This window comes from Pteronotus mesoamericanus, unplaced genomic scaffold (genome assembly GCF_021234165.1).
Source record: "Pteronotus mesoamericanus isolate MK-2021 breed Mesoamerican mustached bat unplaced genomic scaffold, CSHL_Meso_final scaffold_174, whole genome shotgun sequence".
NCBI lineage: Eukaryota > Metazoa > Chordata > Mammalia > Chiroptera > Mormoopidae > Pteronotus > Pteronotus mesoamericanus.
In genome coordinates, this window is record NW_026555309.1 from 13,759,870 (window position 1) to 13,777,802 (window position 17,933).

A 17,933-nucleotide genomic window follows, 5' to 3' on the forward strand; every position below is an offset into this window, starting at 1 on the left:
GAGTACAGTAATTCCTAAGCCAAAATCTCTCTTTTGAACCTTATCTTCCTGCAGAGACTGAAAGTGGACGATATGCATAATAACTTAGTAAAATATGTATGCAGAATATTCAAAAGTAAAGTGTTAAGTAGTGAATAGATAAAACTACAGCAAGTGGCTTGGGACTGCGGGAGCAGGACAGGGAGAATCAGGTTGTAATTGTAAATAGACTGGTTAGGGTCGGCCTCATTGAGGTGGTATCTGAGCAAAGATTAGGAAGGGGTAAAAGAGTCAAACAGAAAGAACAGTTAGAGCAAAAGTCCTGAGTTCGAGCATGTGTGCAGAAATCGAGAACAGTCAGAATCATGCTTTGGTAGAGCAAGTGGAAGTGGGGTCCCTCATTCTCTGCTTTCCTACCTTCTTTTTCTCTGTAGCACTGGCTTATTATGTTTATATATTTATACTATTTTCCTTTGTTTATTTCATCTTTGCTTACTTATTCCTCCAGAATGTGGGCTCTGTGTGGACAGAAATTCTTACTAGCTTAAGTTCACTGCTGTATTTCCAGTTGCTAAAAAGTACTTTGCATGTAGTAGAAATGTCATAAATACTTGTTGAGTGAATGAATAAATAAGAAAGAATATGGCAATATGGTGGGTCTGCAACTACATTTATGGATCTTTTGATTAAAGACAGCAAAAATTTGGATATTACTGTAGTCACAGCGATTGAAGCCTAAGAACAAATAAAGTATATTTTATAAGAATATGAATATAGCATAAAGCTTAGAAGGCTAAAAGCCAACTAACAAATATGTAAACATTATTAGGGAATATTTCTGGGTAATATGATTGGGGTTGAATTTTTCAATTTTTTTGTATTTTTTATGATGAAAATATATATTAAAGCATGATAAAACTCACTCCATATATATATATTTTTAAACCTGTAAAATTTTCTGGATTTGAACTTTTGAAACAGAGGAGGTAAGTGCATATTAAAGCCTTATAATTTACCTTATAAGGGACCTTATAATTTTTGCTTCCATAAAATATAATTGTGGCATACCTCCACAAGCCACAATTTAATAAACCTGGAGTTTTGTCATTTCTAGGACAAAAGAAGATGGGGAAACATGGAGCTCAATAATGCTGTTTTGTTTCATTAAATATCCTCACTGTGTGTGTGGAAATGTGACTTGTCACTGACAGATGATAAAAGGCAGCAGACATCATTAGTGTCCATCACATGACCCCTGACACCTACTAGGAAGAGGGCCTCTGTTTGCTCATGATCAGAGGTAAAGTCTTTCTACAGATTGATTTGAAATTACTTCTTAACTTTCGTGTTCAGATCTAGCCATAAAGCCAAGAGTGGCTTTCTATTCCAACCTTAAAAACCTTCTTGTGAGGTTTTAAATCTTTTCAGCTCTACATTTCAGAATGCTTCAATGGGTAACTATGTTCACAAAAGAAGAGGATTCATGTAGTAGTTTATTAGAATTTCAAAAAAGTGCCATCTCTCGATCTGCTCATTACTAGGAACAACCTGACGCCAGGCAATTTATGATTATTAAAACATATAATTTGCATTTAAATTAAATGAATTAATTAAGATTACAATAATGTTATATTTTCTTATTGTTTGTTGCTTTAATTTTTACACATGCTAAAATAAAAATATGGGTTTTTATTTGTATTTTACAAATGGTATTAAGAAAAATATGTATTAAAGAAATTACTTAGTCTCTATTATTTCCAGTTTTTTTCATGAGAATATGTTCTCAGTTGGGTTTTTCCATTGAAATGTGGCTTCTTTATGAAATGTATTTAAGAAATAAAGTAAAAATATATTTTAATTTTTTTAAAAGATATTTCTCAATGTTAATCTACATCAAAAATCTTTTTCAAGAAACATATGAGTAACTCAAATGTTTTGTTTATAACTTTTTATCTAAAAAGGTTTTCTTGTATCAATAAATGGTAATTTTAGTAACTAAGTCATATTTATTGAGTAACTATAATATGTGGGTTATTATACTAGGTCTTATGATGAAAATTAAAACTGTAAGATCTCTCCCCTTAAAATATGGAGCCAAATTAGGGTTGTGCAACTTAAGACACAAAATACTTTTAAATTCAAAATATAGTAAAATCTATAGAAAACAAATCCAAGGTGACTTTATGTTTATCTTAGAAAATGGTCAATTTCAAAACTCTATTTCCAAGGAAATTATGGGACTGGAGATAATGGTGTCCTCTTGAACCTGAATCTCTCGTCAAGTTCCCTCAAAATAATAGTATCAAAAAAAAGAAAATAAATAAAGTCATAAAAGACTCAAGCCTTAAACTTACTAAGAAGTAGAAAATACCACAATCAAGTTACCTATAAATAGAGATATAAACATCACATTCCAACATTCCTCCTAAGATGAAATAAGCCTGTGGGTGCTGAAATTAAGAAAGGGAAAGCTTAAAAGACATTAAAAAGTAAAACACATAGGAAAAGAATAGATCCAGAAAAAGAAAGCACAACACTAAGTAGCTGAATTGGGGGTCTGGTAGTTCACAGTACCAGCCGGAGGAAAAAGGATTGAAAATGATTGGTGTTGAAGCTTCAAAATGTATTGTGTTTTTGGAGAGAATCATAAAAATAAAAATTATGACCTTGAGGATGTAGCAGAAATGAGAAAGAAGAAGAGGGGAAAACCAAGTACCTTTCAGAAATGAAAGAGAAACAAGGCATGCTGACCTTTTGTCTCTCTCCTACCACTAAGGGTATTCATTCAAACAAAATGGCCTCACCAGGCTGACAGAGGCGGGCACTCCTGGATTAGTGACTCTACTCCCAAAATGACTAGGAATAGAAAAAAAGAATCAAGCCAACTCCATACAATGCTAACAAAAGAAGAAAACAGAATTCAAATCAAACTATGTCAGCTGATGAAATGTTCCTTACCAGTAGAGAAAAAATTGTAAAACAGAATAATGCTCTAACACGACTGTTTCCTGAATTAAAAACCCTCAAAAAAGTATTTGGAGATCAGATTTAGATAGGCATATATATATATAAAGATGTAGATATAGATATAAACTACAATAATAAATCTTAAAAGACAAGACCTTAAGTGGGGAAAAAGAATGTAATGGAATAAGAGTAGATTGATCTCATTAAAGAAATTAAAAAGAAGAAACAAGTCCACTCAGGAACAAAGAATAAATTAAAAGGTACCCACAATATAATAGATTACAGTAAAATTTACTAATACACTTTGAAGAAAAGCAGAATAACAATGAGATAAAATAACAAGTTAAAAGGTCAAAGAGAAAATGGTTATAAAGGCCATGTAAAGAGTTCAACATCCATATAGCTGAAATCTCTGAAGAAGGAAAATAAAACATGTGCTATGACTGACTTGTAAAACTATAATCCAAGAAGAAAAAACTATGTTTTCATATTCAAAGGCTAAAAAACATTTAAGGTATTTAGGCATTAAGATCAAATTACCACAGTAAAACAAACAAACAAACAAACAAAAAACGCTGGCATCATACTTCTCAAGGGCAATATACAAAACAATAGTGGAGCAATATTTTAAATAAATTCAAAAATAAAAATTGCAAACCAAGTGTTTTATAACCATCCAACTGCAATAGAAAGACACCTCAAGATTCTCACCAAATCCAGGGATGCATTACACGCTAGCCATTCCTTGGCTGAATGAGCTTCATTCAGCTAAGAAATACTTGGGAAAATTTTAGCAAAGGAAATGATGAGAATCATTTCATGTATTTAATTTTAGAGTTAAATTTAAGAGTTAGATACCTAAAAAGAGGTGGTGGTATGGGTGAAAAGTTGTGTGTGTGAGTGTGTGTTATGTGTTCTAAATGTTCTCGCAAAGTGGAAAGAACACTACTAGAAATGGAAGAAAGGAAAGACAAAAGAGAAAGAATAAGATTGATTGTTTTATAGGAAATGGACCATAGTTAAGGACATCATGTAAGACTGACAATGCACAGAATAAAAGGTAATTTATAAAAATTATATTTAAGGGCTCTATAAAGGTAAAAAATATAAGAGAATCCTCTAAATAAAAATACGAATGTTAAAAAAAAATTTTAGAGCAAAGACATACCAAATATAGATGCACAGTGTATATAACAACATACATAGGGTTATTATAACATAAATTATATATAAAATGGATATCAAGGTATCAACCATCAAAAAATATGAATGGGCTTATCCATTATGAGAAAAATAAAAATTGGCTCATAAAGTAAATTTCAAATCACTAGTTTTATGCAATGGGCTAGTAATTCAAAGGTTGAAATTTTGTATGGGGCATTAGTATTAGGAAAATGAAACTATAAAACAGCAGTAATTGTGATAGTAATACAAGAAAAGTAAAATTCAGCCCAAAAAAAACCCAGCAAAAATATTCTATAATGCTAAAAGTCATAACTCACAATAAAGATATAAAATCTATATATTATCAATACACCAAATAGCAGAGCTACCATGTTCAAAAAACAAGAAATACAGAAGATGCCTGGAAAAATAACATAATAATAGATGCCATACTGACCTCAGGACAAGGAAAGTTAAATGGATGAAAAATAAGACTTTTAATGTACATTGAAAAAGTGCCTTCCAGAAAATGAGATTGATGTGGAAACTCAAGAGTTAGAAAATTTTAGTTTTAGGTAATAGTTAATAAGCTTACAAGTTAATGCATGTAAGAAGGTAGTTTCAGGAACTGAAAGTCAGCCCACCCTGACTCCAGGACACCAGAAACAATTCAACCTCTGTGCTCCAGAAGAAACCATAAGCAATCAAGATGGTGCCTGAGCCATTCATTGTGTTCCAGGGAGAGACAGCCCGCCACCCAGGCCATAGATAAAGAAAATCACCCAGGACATGGGGTATAGGACCCAGGTAGAAAATCACTGGTCAACAGATGAAAGGATGTTAGGGAAATTGCTGGACTGCAGCTTTTATTTGATCAACCTCTTTCCTGAATTCCAAATCCCTTACCTACTTTTTCTGCCTCATAAAAAAGGCTGGCTTGAAAGGAAATGTAAGACGGCCGGTTAGGGTACATAACCCACCATCTTCTCAGATCACCAGCCATCTAAGTAAGGCACCCATAAAGTTTCAAACCCTGTCTCTGCTTATTGGTTCTGGTAGTGACAGGCAGCATGAACTCTGGCTTTTCCGGTTTCAAGATTACCATTCCCTCAAGCAGCATATGAAAGAGGCTGTTTCCTCACATCCTTAATTAACACTGGGTAATGGGCTGCATATTACATTTTAATTTAATGTGTTATAATCAAACAGTAATTCCTTTATGATTTTTGACTCATGAATCAATGCCTAGAAATAATTCCCCTACTTAATTATTCTAAAAATGCCTGCCATTTCTTCTAATAGTTTTTATGGTTTCATTTATTTCATACAGAAACCACAAATATCATCAGAAATTAATCTTGTTTTAAGTCATAGTATAAGCATCTTTTAATTTCCAAATGAATACTCAGTTTTTTCAGTACATTTAATAAGTTATCTTTTTACATGATACATATTCAAATGCATCAAGAAATTTTATACATAAGTAGCTAAATCATCAGACTTAGAAGCAGATACATAATTCTTGGAGAGCTTTTTGAAATGTTAATGTATAAATTATTTTTCATGAATGCAGTGATCACATCTGATTCCCAATTACTGTTTTTTAATCTGAAATGACTCAAAAAAAATTTAAAAGCACTTATTATTTATATATGTACATATATGTTATTGCAAGAAAAAGAACCAAATGCATACCCAAGTAACTAGTGCCCAATTTACATTTGGTATTGTCCACTATTTTTATTTTTGCCATGTTTATATACAAAGAGTATATAAAGATATTTCATTTAAAAATTTTTATATTCCTAATAATCTTTGTCATTTTACTTATTTCTACCACTGATTCTCTAAAGGTTTGAAAGTATACTATCCTACCATTTGTAAATAGAAATAATTTAAATTGTTTCTTCTAATTCTCATGATGTAATTTTCCTTTAATCCAAGTGCTGTAGAACAGCCTGTTATTTAAATTTTAATTTTTAAGTTCAAATTTTACTACACTATAATCAGAGTGTTGTTTACAATATTTCTATTTTATGGAACTTGCTGATGTTTTCTATTTGACCTGACATATATTTAGTTTTCTTACATGACTCGTGTACCTTAAAACGGTGGTGTCTTCTATTGTAAGGTGTAATATTTATAAAAGGATGCTAAAAGTCTTAGTTAAAATGTTGACATAAACTTGACTTTGGAGGGAATCAGGTTATTACATAAACCCACTAACAGATTTTGGCTTCGTCACAAGCAAGGCAACCAGATTATTGTGTCTTATAAAGTATCATCAACTATATTTCCCTTAAAAAACAACAAAATTGTCTGGGTCTAATCTAACCTAAGACAGTTTACAGAAAATAGAGAAAGTAGAGGACTAAAATGAACAACATAATGAAAAAGACAGAATCTAGAATGTTGAACATTCAAAAGGATATATAATTTAGCTTCTTCAAAAAATCAATAGCATGAAAGAAAAAAGAGGTTATAGAATAAAAGAGATACAGTACCTAATGCAGTACAGATCTTGATTCAAAACCTATTATAAATAGACATCTTAGAGACAACTAAGGACATCTGAATATGGCCTTGGTAATACATGATGTTAAAGAATAACTATTTAATTCTATAAGCTATAATACATCTTAGTTAATCCAAGGGGGGAAAAAACTCCAACAAATAACAACCAAACACCAAAGTTCTTGTCAGGGATTTATACTGTGGTATTTATAGATAAAATGTCACCATATCTGAGGTTTGCTTTAAAATACCTCAGATTACAAAAAATGGGGGAAATATATGAGTGGCGAAATATTGATAATTATTGAAACTGGGTGATATTTAGACTTGAGGTTCATTATACTGTCTCTCTAGTTTTGTGTGATGCATGCATGTGGTTAGTAATGAGTCAAAAAGTCAGATAGAGAAAAACATAGGTAAGGATTAATGATGATTCTAAGTAAAAGACTAGAGGCAATTAATATAGTAAGCACATAATTAAATATGACAAAGTAGTAGTGAGTTTCATACACCCTAAACTGCCTAGAATTTAGGATTGAGGCAGATAGGAGGTGAGGAGTAGAAGGGAGCAAAAGCACTCAAATAAGATGCCTAGAAGGGCACCTCCTATCTGGATCACAAATGTTTGGAAACGAGAGTAATAAATGATTTTTTTATGTCTGGACTGTATCTCTTTGATCTACCTACTTCTCCCACCAGGGAGCCCAAAGAGATGTAAGATAATGATCTCCTCATGGTGATTACTGCAGCAGTTATATCTCACCATTGTTTATCTGTAAAGCCTTCCTTTAAAAATGAATCACAAGAATTTAAGAGACTTTCAATGTCTTTAATCTCACTTGATAAATATGAAAACGGAAAAAGAGACCTCTGACTTTTGCGTCGTCCGAGGACGCGCAGGTGAGGCAGCCCAGTGTAGACCTGCCTTGCCACATTCAACAGAGCAACTGCAGAAGCAATCTGTCACAATCAGATGGGTAGTTGAACACTAAAAAGAATGATAAACTAGAATGAAATTGGATATTGAAATCAATTTCTTTTAGGCTTACCATGAAACTTCAGATTTACACAAACAATTGTATTTAAAGAAGTTGGGGGAAAAATGCCATACTAAGATGAGTGTCCTTAAAAACAGAACTTTACACATGCTATAGCCTTTATAGTCACCATTTACTTGGTTGGTCCAAATATTTATAGTTCATTGTTATGACTGCCAAAACTGGCAACCACAGGATTGTTGTCTCAATTAGGACAGTAAACAGATTGTCTCCTTTTTTTAATGAAAAAATCTAAAATGTAAAACTTCACAGTTTAACATGTTTATTCATCCAAACGAGCTAAAAAATAATGGTGTGACATCTGCTCGAGAGGCACTGGTACCTCCAATTTTGGCTGCCTCCCCACCAAATTGGTTGTTGTTTTAAAAAATGAAGAATAGGGGGAGGTGCTGTCATCAAAAAAAAAATCTTCTGGCATTTAAATTATCTTATTTTTCTTAAAATAAGGATCTCAAGTCTGTTGCTGGCGATAAAAAAAAATTAACAAGGAGGCACAATGCAGAATACAGCAGCATTTCCATGTTTTAAGTGAATTTACTGACTCACTATGGATATTTCCACACTGCTCTATTTCTTTAAGTGACTCTCCCAGATACCTCTATACTTACCTGTATAGCTAAACCTTGTACAAAACAGTAAGAACGTTTCTTACTGTTTTGAATTCATCTTACTTAATGAGTTCGTCTGCTAGTTTTTTACTGTGGGTTGCACCAATTCTAGATATGATGTCAATGAAACAAGATCTAGCAAACATCATTCCATCTAGTGTGCCCTGGAGCCATTCTAATAAAAGGCGGCAATGCTGCCAGGAGAGAAGTGGTAGAAATCTCCCCAGAGAAGCCTCAGGTAAGTATAAAGAAACCTAATTGTTGGTAAGGAACAAAAAAATTTTTTTCGATAGTCTCTGGCTTGACAACCTTATGTTATGAATAAAATAAATTAAAATTTAAAATTTAAGTTTAATTTATAAAAGTTTACTTCTGAAGTTAATCTAAAGCAAAATTTGCACTACTGAATTATCAATTACTACAAATTTTAGCGTCATGGAAAATATAATGCTTTAGTGTTCACATAAATAGAAACATTATAATGAAAATTTAGTTTTATTTTCACCGGGAATGAAGGGTATACTAAGTTATATTAAACACACTGAGTGTGATCTTTAACATGCTAAGAAAAAGATAACATATTTGATTTCCTAGAAAAGAGCAATTCCTCTGTTCCATAGTAAACGTAACGCTAGTTGTCTTGATCTCAAGACAACCAGGATGAAACACATTTATGTCCCAATACAACCTATGACCATAAATGCTAATTGTTGAGATCATTAATATTGTGATTTTAAGTTTCATTTATTAACTGCAAATAATTTTGATCATCCACTACATGCAAAAAACTGTGTCAGACTCTAAGAGGACTAAAGATATTAGCTGAAATTTTAACATGCATTTATTAAGTATGGGCAGATCACTTTATTATTGGAATTACAAAACTGAACAAGAACATATTATCAGAATATTGCATCATTGGTTGGGATGGGAGTATTCCTTCCATCTTTATGAAATATTGATGATAGAAAATCTTCAAGTATTTTGCCACCTTAAAACAATAACAAAACCTATGCTGGTACTAAGATAGGTTTTTTTGTTCATTCGCTTTAAAAGAAATTCTAGATGAGGTTATATTTTTTACAACATTTCCTCTCAAGTGCATTTTATATTCTTGATTTTATATGCAAAGTAGGAACCAGCAGCCCTTCCAGCTTCATTCACATAGGCTATATATGTTAGGTCTGCTGCGTTAGTTGCAATTTATTCGGCAGAATATGTTAGCAGACTCTAACATTCTGAAAAGTCATTATAATTTTTTTGTCTTTGTCTTCTGAATTACTCTGAGCAGTCAATTATTGGAAGGAGAAAAAAACATGCTTAAAATTTGTGTCTGGTGCCAGTCTCTGATTTATGCCAAACACCACTTACTATTCAAAAAGTGTGGTCCTCTCAAACTGCAGGCTGACTATCACCTCTTCAAAGATTGAAACCAGACTTCAATCTGGGATTTCTCTACAGAGGACAGGCTGCTTCCCAGTTAATGTGGGTACGAAAAACTTGCACTTCACAAAAACAGTGTTATATAAACATATATTGTCTCACTTTACCTGCTATTTATTAAAATCAGAGTTTAGCCTTTGGGACTTAAGATTGTCTGGGGTCATTACAAATGAATCAGTCATACAAACGGACTAGCCATAGGTTCAGGGTATCCAAAAACTATGCAATGAAACTTGGCTATAATTATACTATGCTTAAACTAATATTTATTGCTATCAGAAAGAACATTTTAATCAAATAACTATGTTGTAAAATTTCCCATGACTTCTCGTTCCTTCTTCAGCTTTGAAGCTAATATAACATTGTATATTAACTATATTTTTAAAAAGAAACAACATTTTTTCCCCAAAAGAATACCTCAAGAGTACAACAGGATAGTGCTTTTTTTTTTTTCAGGTTAATGAGTATATAAACATTTCCAAGAGTATAATCATCTATTTTATATACTGCAAATTCTGTTATATCATACTGGAATTGGTATCTAATAAACAATTAGTACATATCCTCTCATTTAAATTACCACTGAAATTAACAATAACTTTATTTAATAAGGCTGTTTTTTAACACCATATGGGAGGGGAAATAACGAAATGAAAATTGTTCACATAAATGTGATAGGAGTGAGGGAAAAAGTATTTCTTGACATGTGGCACGTCACTCGGGAAAGTAAAAGGCCCATCATATCCAAAATGCCAGCTTGGATATTCCCTTGCCACCCACTTCACAAACAGACATACCACATGGCATTAAATGCTGTAACCTTTCCTAAAAATGCCACTTGGATTGGTCTGCTGTGGTGAGTGTCTAAGAACTCTTGGTCTGTCTCTTGAGTTTGTGATTTCAAGGGGAAGAATCCAGTAAATAACACTGAATGGTGCTCTCAGATATTTGGCATAAATGATTTGTGAGGATATTGGAAATTTTGGCTGTTTTCACACTGATGAATAATTATGCTACTTGAAAACATTCTGCAGAACATAATGCTACAGTCACATCAAGTATTTGCAAAAGTCTCAAAGAATATGTAGGGTATTTATGAAAACTTTATTCTCTTGGCAAATATGGAAACAATCTTAACATTTTACTTACTCTTCATAAATACAATGTATGTACTATAAAACACTTTGTGCACGTTTCACACTATTCATTTTCTATAAAACTTTATATAAGGTAGTGGCTAACAACTGCAATGAACACATATTTTCACATTTTCTAAGCCTTATGTATTCATGTGTTCTAAAAATATCAAAAAATTCCATTACCAGTAAAAATATTGGATATACTTGTCATTCTATTGCAACAAATGCAAAATACCTTGAAAAAATTATATAAACAGAACACTGCATATGCAAGTAATATGAGACATATTTTCTTCTATTTATTTTTCATGAAAGAGTTCTAAATGATTATCTGTCAAGAGACAAAATGTAATTTTTTAAAACAACTTTGTATTGTTCAGCTTTAAGAGATAACTCACAAAAATTACTGAGTAGGTAGGACTTCTATTATTGTTATAGGAAGAAGACCGCACAATTAAATGACAGATTGCTACATACATTCCTAACAAGAAGAGCAAACTGATACTGCAAGAAGTCAGAACAACATAATTAAAATAGAATTCCAAGTTTATATTAATAGAGTAATCAGTTAATTAAAATCAAGATCAACTGAACTTTCTATTTACATCAGTTTAGACAGCCTAAGAGGAAAGGAACTCTATTTTAGAGACATTATGTGGCTCTTTGCGCTTCTGCCATCCAGGTGCCATTTCTGATGGAGCACATGTGCACTGAACAGTTGGCAAAGACAGAAAAAAATTACTGTAGATGTATGTGCAGATAGTCTTTCTAATGATACAAAATATGTCTGGAAAGAAAGCAGGACTTCTTCGTAAATTGAAAAATTTCCCATGACTTCTTGTTCCTTCTTCGGCTTTGTGGTTTAAGTATGTTTTTGTAAATAAGGATATACACTTTTACTTCTCATATATACGTAGAAAAAAAACAGATTTAGTAATCTGTAAGTGATGGAGTTACAAACATAGATTGGCTGACACATCTGAAGAATTTGGGATCTGTTTTCCATTTTATCTAAATGCACCATGAATAGGTTGCCTGTCAAAGCAGAAAGATTTATAAAAGCATTCGGTAGCATACATTATACTACATTGCTAGGTTAAGGTTCTTTTCTTGATATATTATGCAACTATTTAAAAAGATGTATCTGCAAACTGAAAATACCAGCAAAAAGAATTCAAGATGTTGTCGTTTCAGTATTTCAGAAAGCACTGGTCTCAAGAGGTGATTTTATAAAATTATTTCCTTAAAATGCATTGATTGCTGCTCAGCTACTCTTCATCAGGTTCCAGATCAGGGTCAACATCTGCAGTCAGTCTGAGATAAAAGAAAGCATAGAAAGCCAGTAGGAGGGCCAATATAGCTGCAAGTACAAGGCCAACTTCCTGAGGAAGAAAAAAAAAGTAGACTTGAAAAAAAAAGTAGACTTGATGAAGTGAGACTGGCTAATGTTATCAGTTTCATCATTAAAATAACCATATAATTCCACAGCCTAGAATGAACAATTTGAACCTAATAATAACATTCATTTTTAAAGCTCTTTGCCATTAAGAAGCTTATTTGTACTTGACATAGCCATTTCAATAGCAAATGGATCAATGGGCAAGTCATTTCTATTACTTTCTTTTTAAATTTGTGTTTTACTAATAGTAAAATTAACATTTATACTTTTAAATGATTTTCAGTTTAGATATAAAAATATTGGGGGTAAGCAATGTAGTTTATGCCTACAAAGTTTATCTGTTATCTATTTGGTTATGTTTAACTTTATTTCTTGCATCAATAAATTCATTATTAGTTACAGAACTTGGACACAGTTTCTGTTGTTTTTTAATTACCATTTCTTTCCTAATGGGAAGAAACTATTATAACTAGTTTCTAGATTATGCCTTTTTAAACATCTTTATTAAATATTATGTTAAACTTCTAATTTTTATATTCTAAATTTTATAGTTTATAATGTGGTTGGACAAAACCGAGCACTTAGCTCATGAAGCATGATACAGTGTAATTTATCACAGCTGTGAAGGACGGTCCCAGCTATTTCCTTTGGTGATTTAATGTCGATTATATTAATCAACTACGCTGAACTAACAGCCAAAATATTTACTACATATACAATGATGAAATTCATATTATGTCTCAAAAAGTCTATAATATTTTAAAATGCATACACACTATCAGGGAATTTCCTCAATATTAACATCTCATTTGGCTAAATAGAAAAAAGAGCAAATAGTGCTAGTTCAGTTTCCTAAAGGGCCGAACACTTCCTTCCAATTTTCATTCATTTATCACACCCCTTCCTGGCATTATTTTATGAAAAAGTAATTTATTTGCATTTACATGAATGTATTTTACATATCATAAGAATGCAGTATCAATAATTCAGCATATGCCAACTGAACATTAAGAACATTAAAATGAATATGGTTTATAATAAACATGAAATTTGTACCTGAAAGTTTAAATTACAAATGGACACCTTACACAGATTTTTAGCTCATAATTACATTATTTAGATTTCCAAACTATAAAAGTAAATATTAATAAAAGCTAGGGGTTTGGAAGACTCAGTGTCAACTATTTTTTTAAGATTTAATTTTTCAACCTAATATATCAATATTATGACAAATGAAAGTGAATTTTTCTTTGCTGAAGTTTGTAACACTTTGGCATCTCAGAAGGGCACGGAAGCATCAAACAGGTTTCATTTATTTTCTTATATCCACAGCTGTGCTCCCAGACCCATCTGGTTACACAGCAACCAATTTTAAGAGGATGTAATAAACAAGTGATACACAACTGCAAAATCCATCTGTCCTGTATAGTGACAACAAAACTGTTCAACAGCAGTGATGACCATTCACACATGTTTAATGCAAGAAGAATGTTTTTACTCTTGATTGGAGGCCATCGTTCTCATCTCATTGATAATCACCTCTAACTGGTGATTCTCAACTTCTTGTCTTTTCAGACAACCTTTTTAATTTCTAAATTAGTAACAAAGGCTTGAGTAAGATTTACATACAAAGTATATTAAATTATGTGATGCTTTGAAAACTTCACAACAGTAATAATACTATTACAAAACGCTATCTCCACAGCAAAACTGAGAACATTCTGTACTACATAACATAGCTACACACTGCAGACTTAGCTGAGGTAGGGGATCTTCAGGCCAATGACAAACATCCAAGGAAAGCCTTATTTATACAAACCAATAATAAATAATTCCAAGAAATACTTTCTCAACCTGCTAGCAATTCATAAATGGTTTCTATGTGCTAGGTTCGATGTCAAGTGTTTTCATTTTATTACTTAACTCTCCTGACAACACTGTGAAGTAAATGGCATAGTCTCCCTTTTACAAATGTGCCAGCTTGAACCCAGCCAGGTCATGGCAAGAGTAAGAGACAAGACAGATTTGATCCTCGGCTTCTTTATTTTGTGTTCAGTTGTTGTCACTGCGGTGACTTTTCCATGCAGCTATTCATATTTTCTGAATATTTAAATTATTTTAAGAGCATAACTATGATTCATTTTAAAGAATAAGTAGTGAAGTAATAAAATATTATAATATTATGGCCATCCCATGTCAACTAGATAAGAGTCAAACATGTTTGATGTTCATTAGTCCCCAGTTGCTTCTCTGACATTATCAATATGGATAAAATCACTCACTGGGGAAATTAAATAGCATTAAATAGCAATGGCTAAAAGAAATTTTGTTATTTAAAATCCTATGCTAAATGACAACGCAATCAAAATTTGACAGGGAAAACTAATTAGTATGCCAGATTTGAAATGTAAAACATCCCATGGTTCTGATTTTTAAAAGTTTCCTATTATTTTAAAGAGCTCTTTACATAAATTTCAAGCAAAATAAACAATGTTTAAAGTTAAGGCTTTTTTCCCATAGGTTCATAAATCAAAATATGCCAGTTTATTTTTTTAAAAAGTTATGTTCTGACCAGAAACTCTTCTGTACGTACTTCAAATTGTAAATGAAATCTAACAAAAATTTCTCATAAAAAGATAAACTCCACATTGTTTTTAAAAGGACAAACAATCGCACTATAAGGCAGACATACTGGGAACACAATTATTTCCTTAAATTAAAACAACAACAAAAATTGTAAGACCATATAAAAAAAGAAGGTATGTGTGAGAAAGTGGTATATATTTATAGATAAATGACTGCACTATTTTTCAAATTCTACTTGACAGCTGTTCACTACATTATGTCACAAGTGGAGTTTGCTACCCTAATATTTTTCTTAAAAAAAACAAAACAAACAAACAAACAAAAAAACCCTAAACAAAAACACCACATTGTGAAAGATAAAAGTACATGCCACATTCCCTTGGTGAAAGATAACAAACAAATGCTCTCATTACAAAAAGCAATAATCAGGTAACTAATTGTAGAGTAAAAAAACTAAGCAATGTTTTTAGAAAGGTCATGTCATGGAAATAATTTTAAAGATGAATGAAATTACATGTGAAATTAGAAGAAAACTTCAAAAGATTAATCATCTCTCTTTTAAACAAAAAGGCAATTCACTCTTTTTTTTTCTTTAAAAACTGACAGCACTAACTGAGGAGATTGTATTGTAAAAACATACTGCATCACACAGCAATGCTTGATCAAAATCAGCAATCAGGAGTAAAAAGAAGGCAGTGTTTCATAATCATAATAGCAAATTCTGGAAGACAACCAAATACATCATCTGGCAGTTCAACAGCTGTTACAGCTTGGTAGTAATACCTTGGCATTTGCTATCAGCTATAACTTAGAAAAATTGATTTTTCTCATCTGTCAGATAAAAACCAAAATCTCCTTTTAACATTCTAATATTTAAATAAAATATAAGTATTAGTCATTGTAATTTTACACACTTGACAATAGAGCCACCAAATTAATTTTTCTATTTATAGTTTAATTTGACTCTAAATAGTTGGCAAAGAATTGACATGGATAATAATGGAAATGTAATTTTGTTGAATTTCATTGTACTAACACATTGGATTAATATCTGCTAACATTCTCAGCTGCATATATCCCTCTTAAGTAGTTAAAACACTGCTTTTCTAAGAAAAGAAGTATGGGAACGTCGTTAGAATTCTATCATGGAGAGAATGACAACAATAATAATTCAAAGAGTAAATTTACATATATTAATAATCTAAGTATATATAATAACATCTAAAATTTAAACAACTGTCAATGAAATTTATTGAAAATGAGAGTTTTTGATTCAGGCCACATAAATCAGTGAATACAGCAGCTAGAGAAAAAAATAAAATGCAATTTAAGTATACCTGGTTCTTGCAGGTAACACGGTGTTTTATTTTAAGACTTGGTAAAATCTCAATATAGGAAGGATGTTTCCCATTAAATCAATTCTTTATAAAAATCTTTGATTCTGGCATTCGATTCAGATTTTAAAATCTCATAAAACATTTAGAATTCAACATTTATGCAATCCAGTTTTAGAAAATAAAATGACATGGATATATCAAATTTTAAAATTATCAAGTACCTTTATTCCTATTGCTGTCTTCTTTGCTTCTGCTTTTAATTTGGTTGCCCGTAAAATAGGTTTGGTTTTTTTATAATCCTGTTTACCTAGAAAAAAATAATTTCAGACAATGAGTTATGCTTACCTATACTTCATGTTTAACAGCCATCTGAAATGTCAAAGAATGTTTAAGTAGAGTAAAACCGGGACACAAAGTTGCAAAGTAGTTCCCAGATATGGAAACCATAAACTTGTCTCCCTAAGGTCAACTTTTCCTTCTCCTTTACTCTTTCAGGAAAAAGATTTGACAGGTATCTTAGATTTGCTGTGCAGTGATTATCAAAAAAAAAAAAACTCTACTTCCTTTAGAGAATAATACGTGTAAATTACAGAGAGTAAACCTGGGGAAGCATTTGGAAACAAACACATAAATAAGTGAGTATACATAAGATCCCATTAATAGGTAAAGTTAACTTTGTCTTCCTAATTTAAGAATAACAGCTCATTATAAATTTATTTTATTATTGATATATTATTTAAATAATTAATTTGTGAACTATTCTCAAATTTTCCACATAAGAAACTAAAAAAAAAAAAATCTGTAAATAATTAACTTTTACTCATTGAATTCATTAGAGAAAAGATGTATTTTTGTTATTAATAGAAGACAGAATAAACATGGCTAGGTAAAAGATACAGGATAGCTACATTCAGATATTAGTTTCAATCTTCCCTATTACATTTCACAGCAAAAAATGAACAAAAATGACTTAGTGTCACCAAATTTCTTTTTTTTGTACCATCTCATGACTCCACTGAGTAATAAAAGAGCTATTGCAGCTGGTGAAGAAAACAGATTTAACAACAACAAAAGCACTGACTAGAATATTTGTTAACCTCACCCTCAACTAGGAACTGGGTCAAAGGAGTCTCAAACATAACAGTATAATATGTCATTCTGAGTGGGAGTTAACATTTGAACAACAATTTTATATTCTGTTATGAGGCCTTGGTTTCCATCTTACTCTCTTTCCTTTCAGCGATCAGTTCCTTTCCAAAACTTACTCCTTTATTTTCTTTCATTTCCACATCTTCCACACACTGAAATAAATTTGAAAGCTGTTGATCTAAACTAAAATAAATCATGAAAATTCAATGTATGATGTATTTCTTAATGTGTCTGCTAATGATTCAAATTTATGTTTAAAATTCCTATAAAATTTTAAAATTAGAAATGGCAGAGAAGTGAGTTAATTGGATGGGAGTCATGAAAATATGCTATAGTTGTGTTCATTAGACACATAAAATTGTTTGTCTGGAGATTTTTTTATTTTAAAGAGTATAGGCTACGTTCTTAACCACTGTGGTATAGCAATCATTCTGGATCGATGCACGTGCAAAACTTAATAAATGTTATTTGATAATGCAGGTCTAATAATTCAAAAATAAGCCAATTGTAAAAATGTATATCAAATTATCTAAATTTAAATTATGGAATGAACAAAATACAGAAAAATATTACTCTGACCCATTTTAAAT

General features: G+C 31.4%; 1 protein-coding gene across 2 annotated transcripts in view; it reads right to left on the reverse strand.

Annotated features, from left to right (window-relative positions):
- Positions 1-11,132: 11,132 nt before the first annotated feature.
- The window catches only part of TRIQK (triple QxxK/R motif containing), a 64,278-nt gene continuing 57,477 nt past the window's right edge, over positions 11,133-17,933 (reverse strand). For both annotated transcript variants that reach the window (XM_054590054.1, XM_054590053.1), the window contains exons 3-4: positions 16,416-16,501; positions 11,133-12,254 (exon numbers count right to left, since the gene is read on the reverse strand). In XM_054590054.1, coding sequence (XP_054446029.1) covers positions 12,141-12,254; positions 16,416-16,501 — 200 coding nt within the window. In that variant the 3' untranslated portion in view covers positions 11,133-12,140. The remainder of the gene's footprint in view (positions 12,255-16,415; positions 16,502-17,933) is intronic.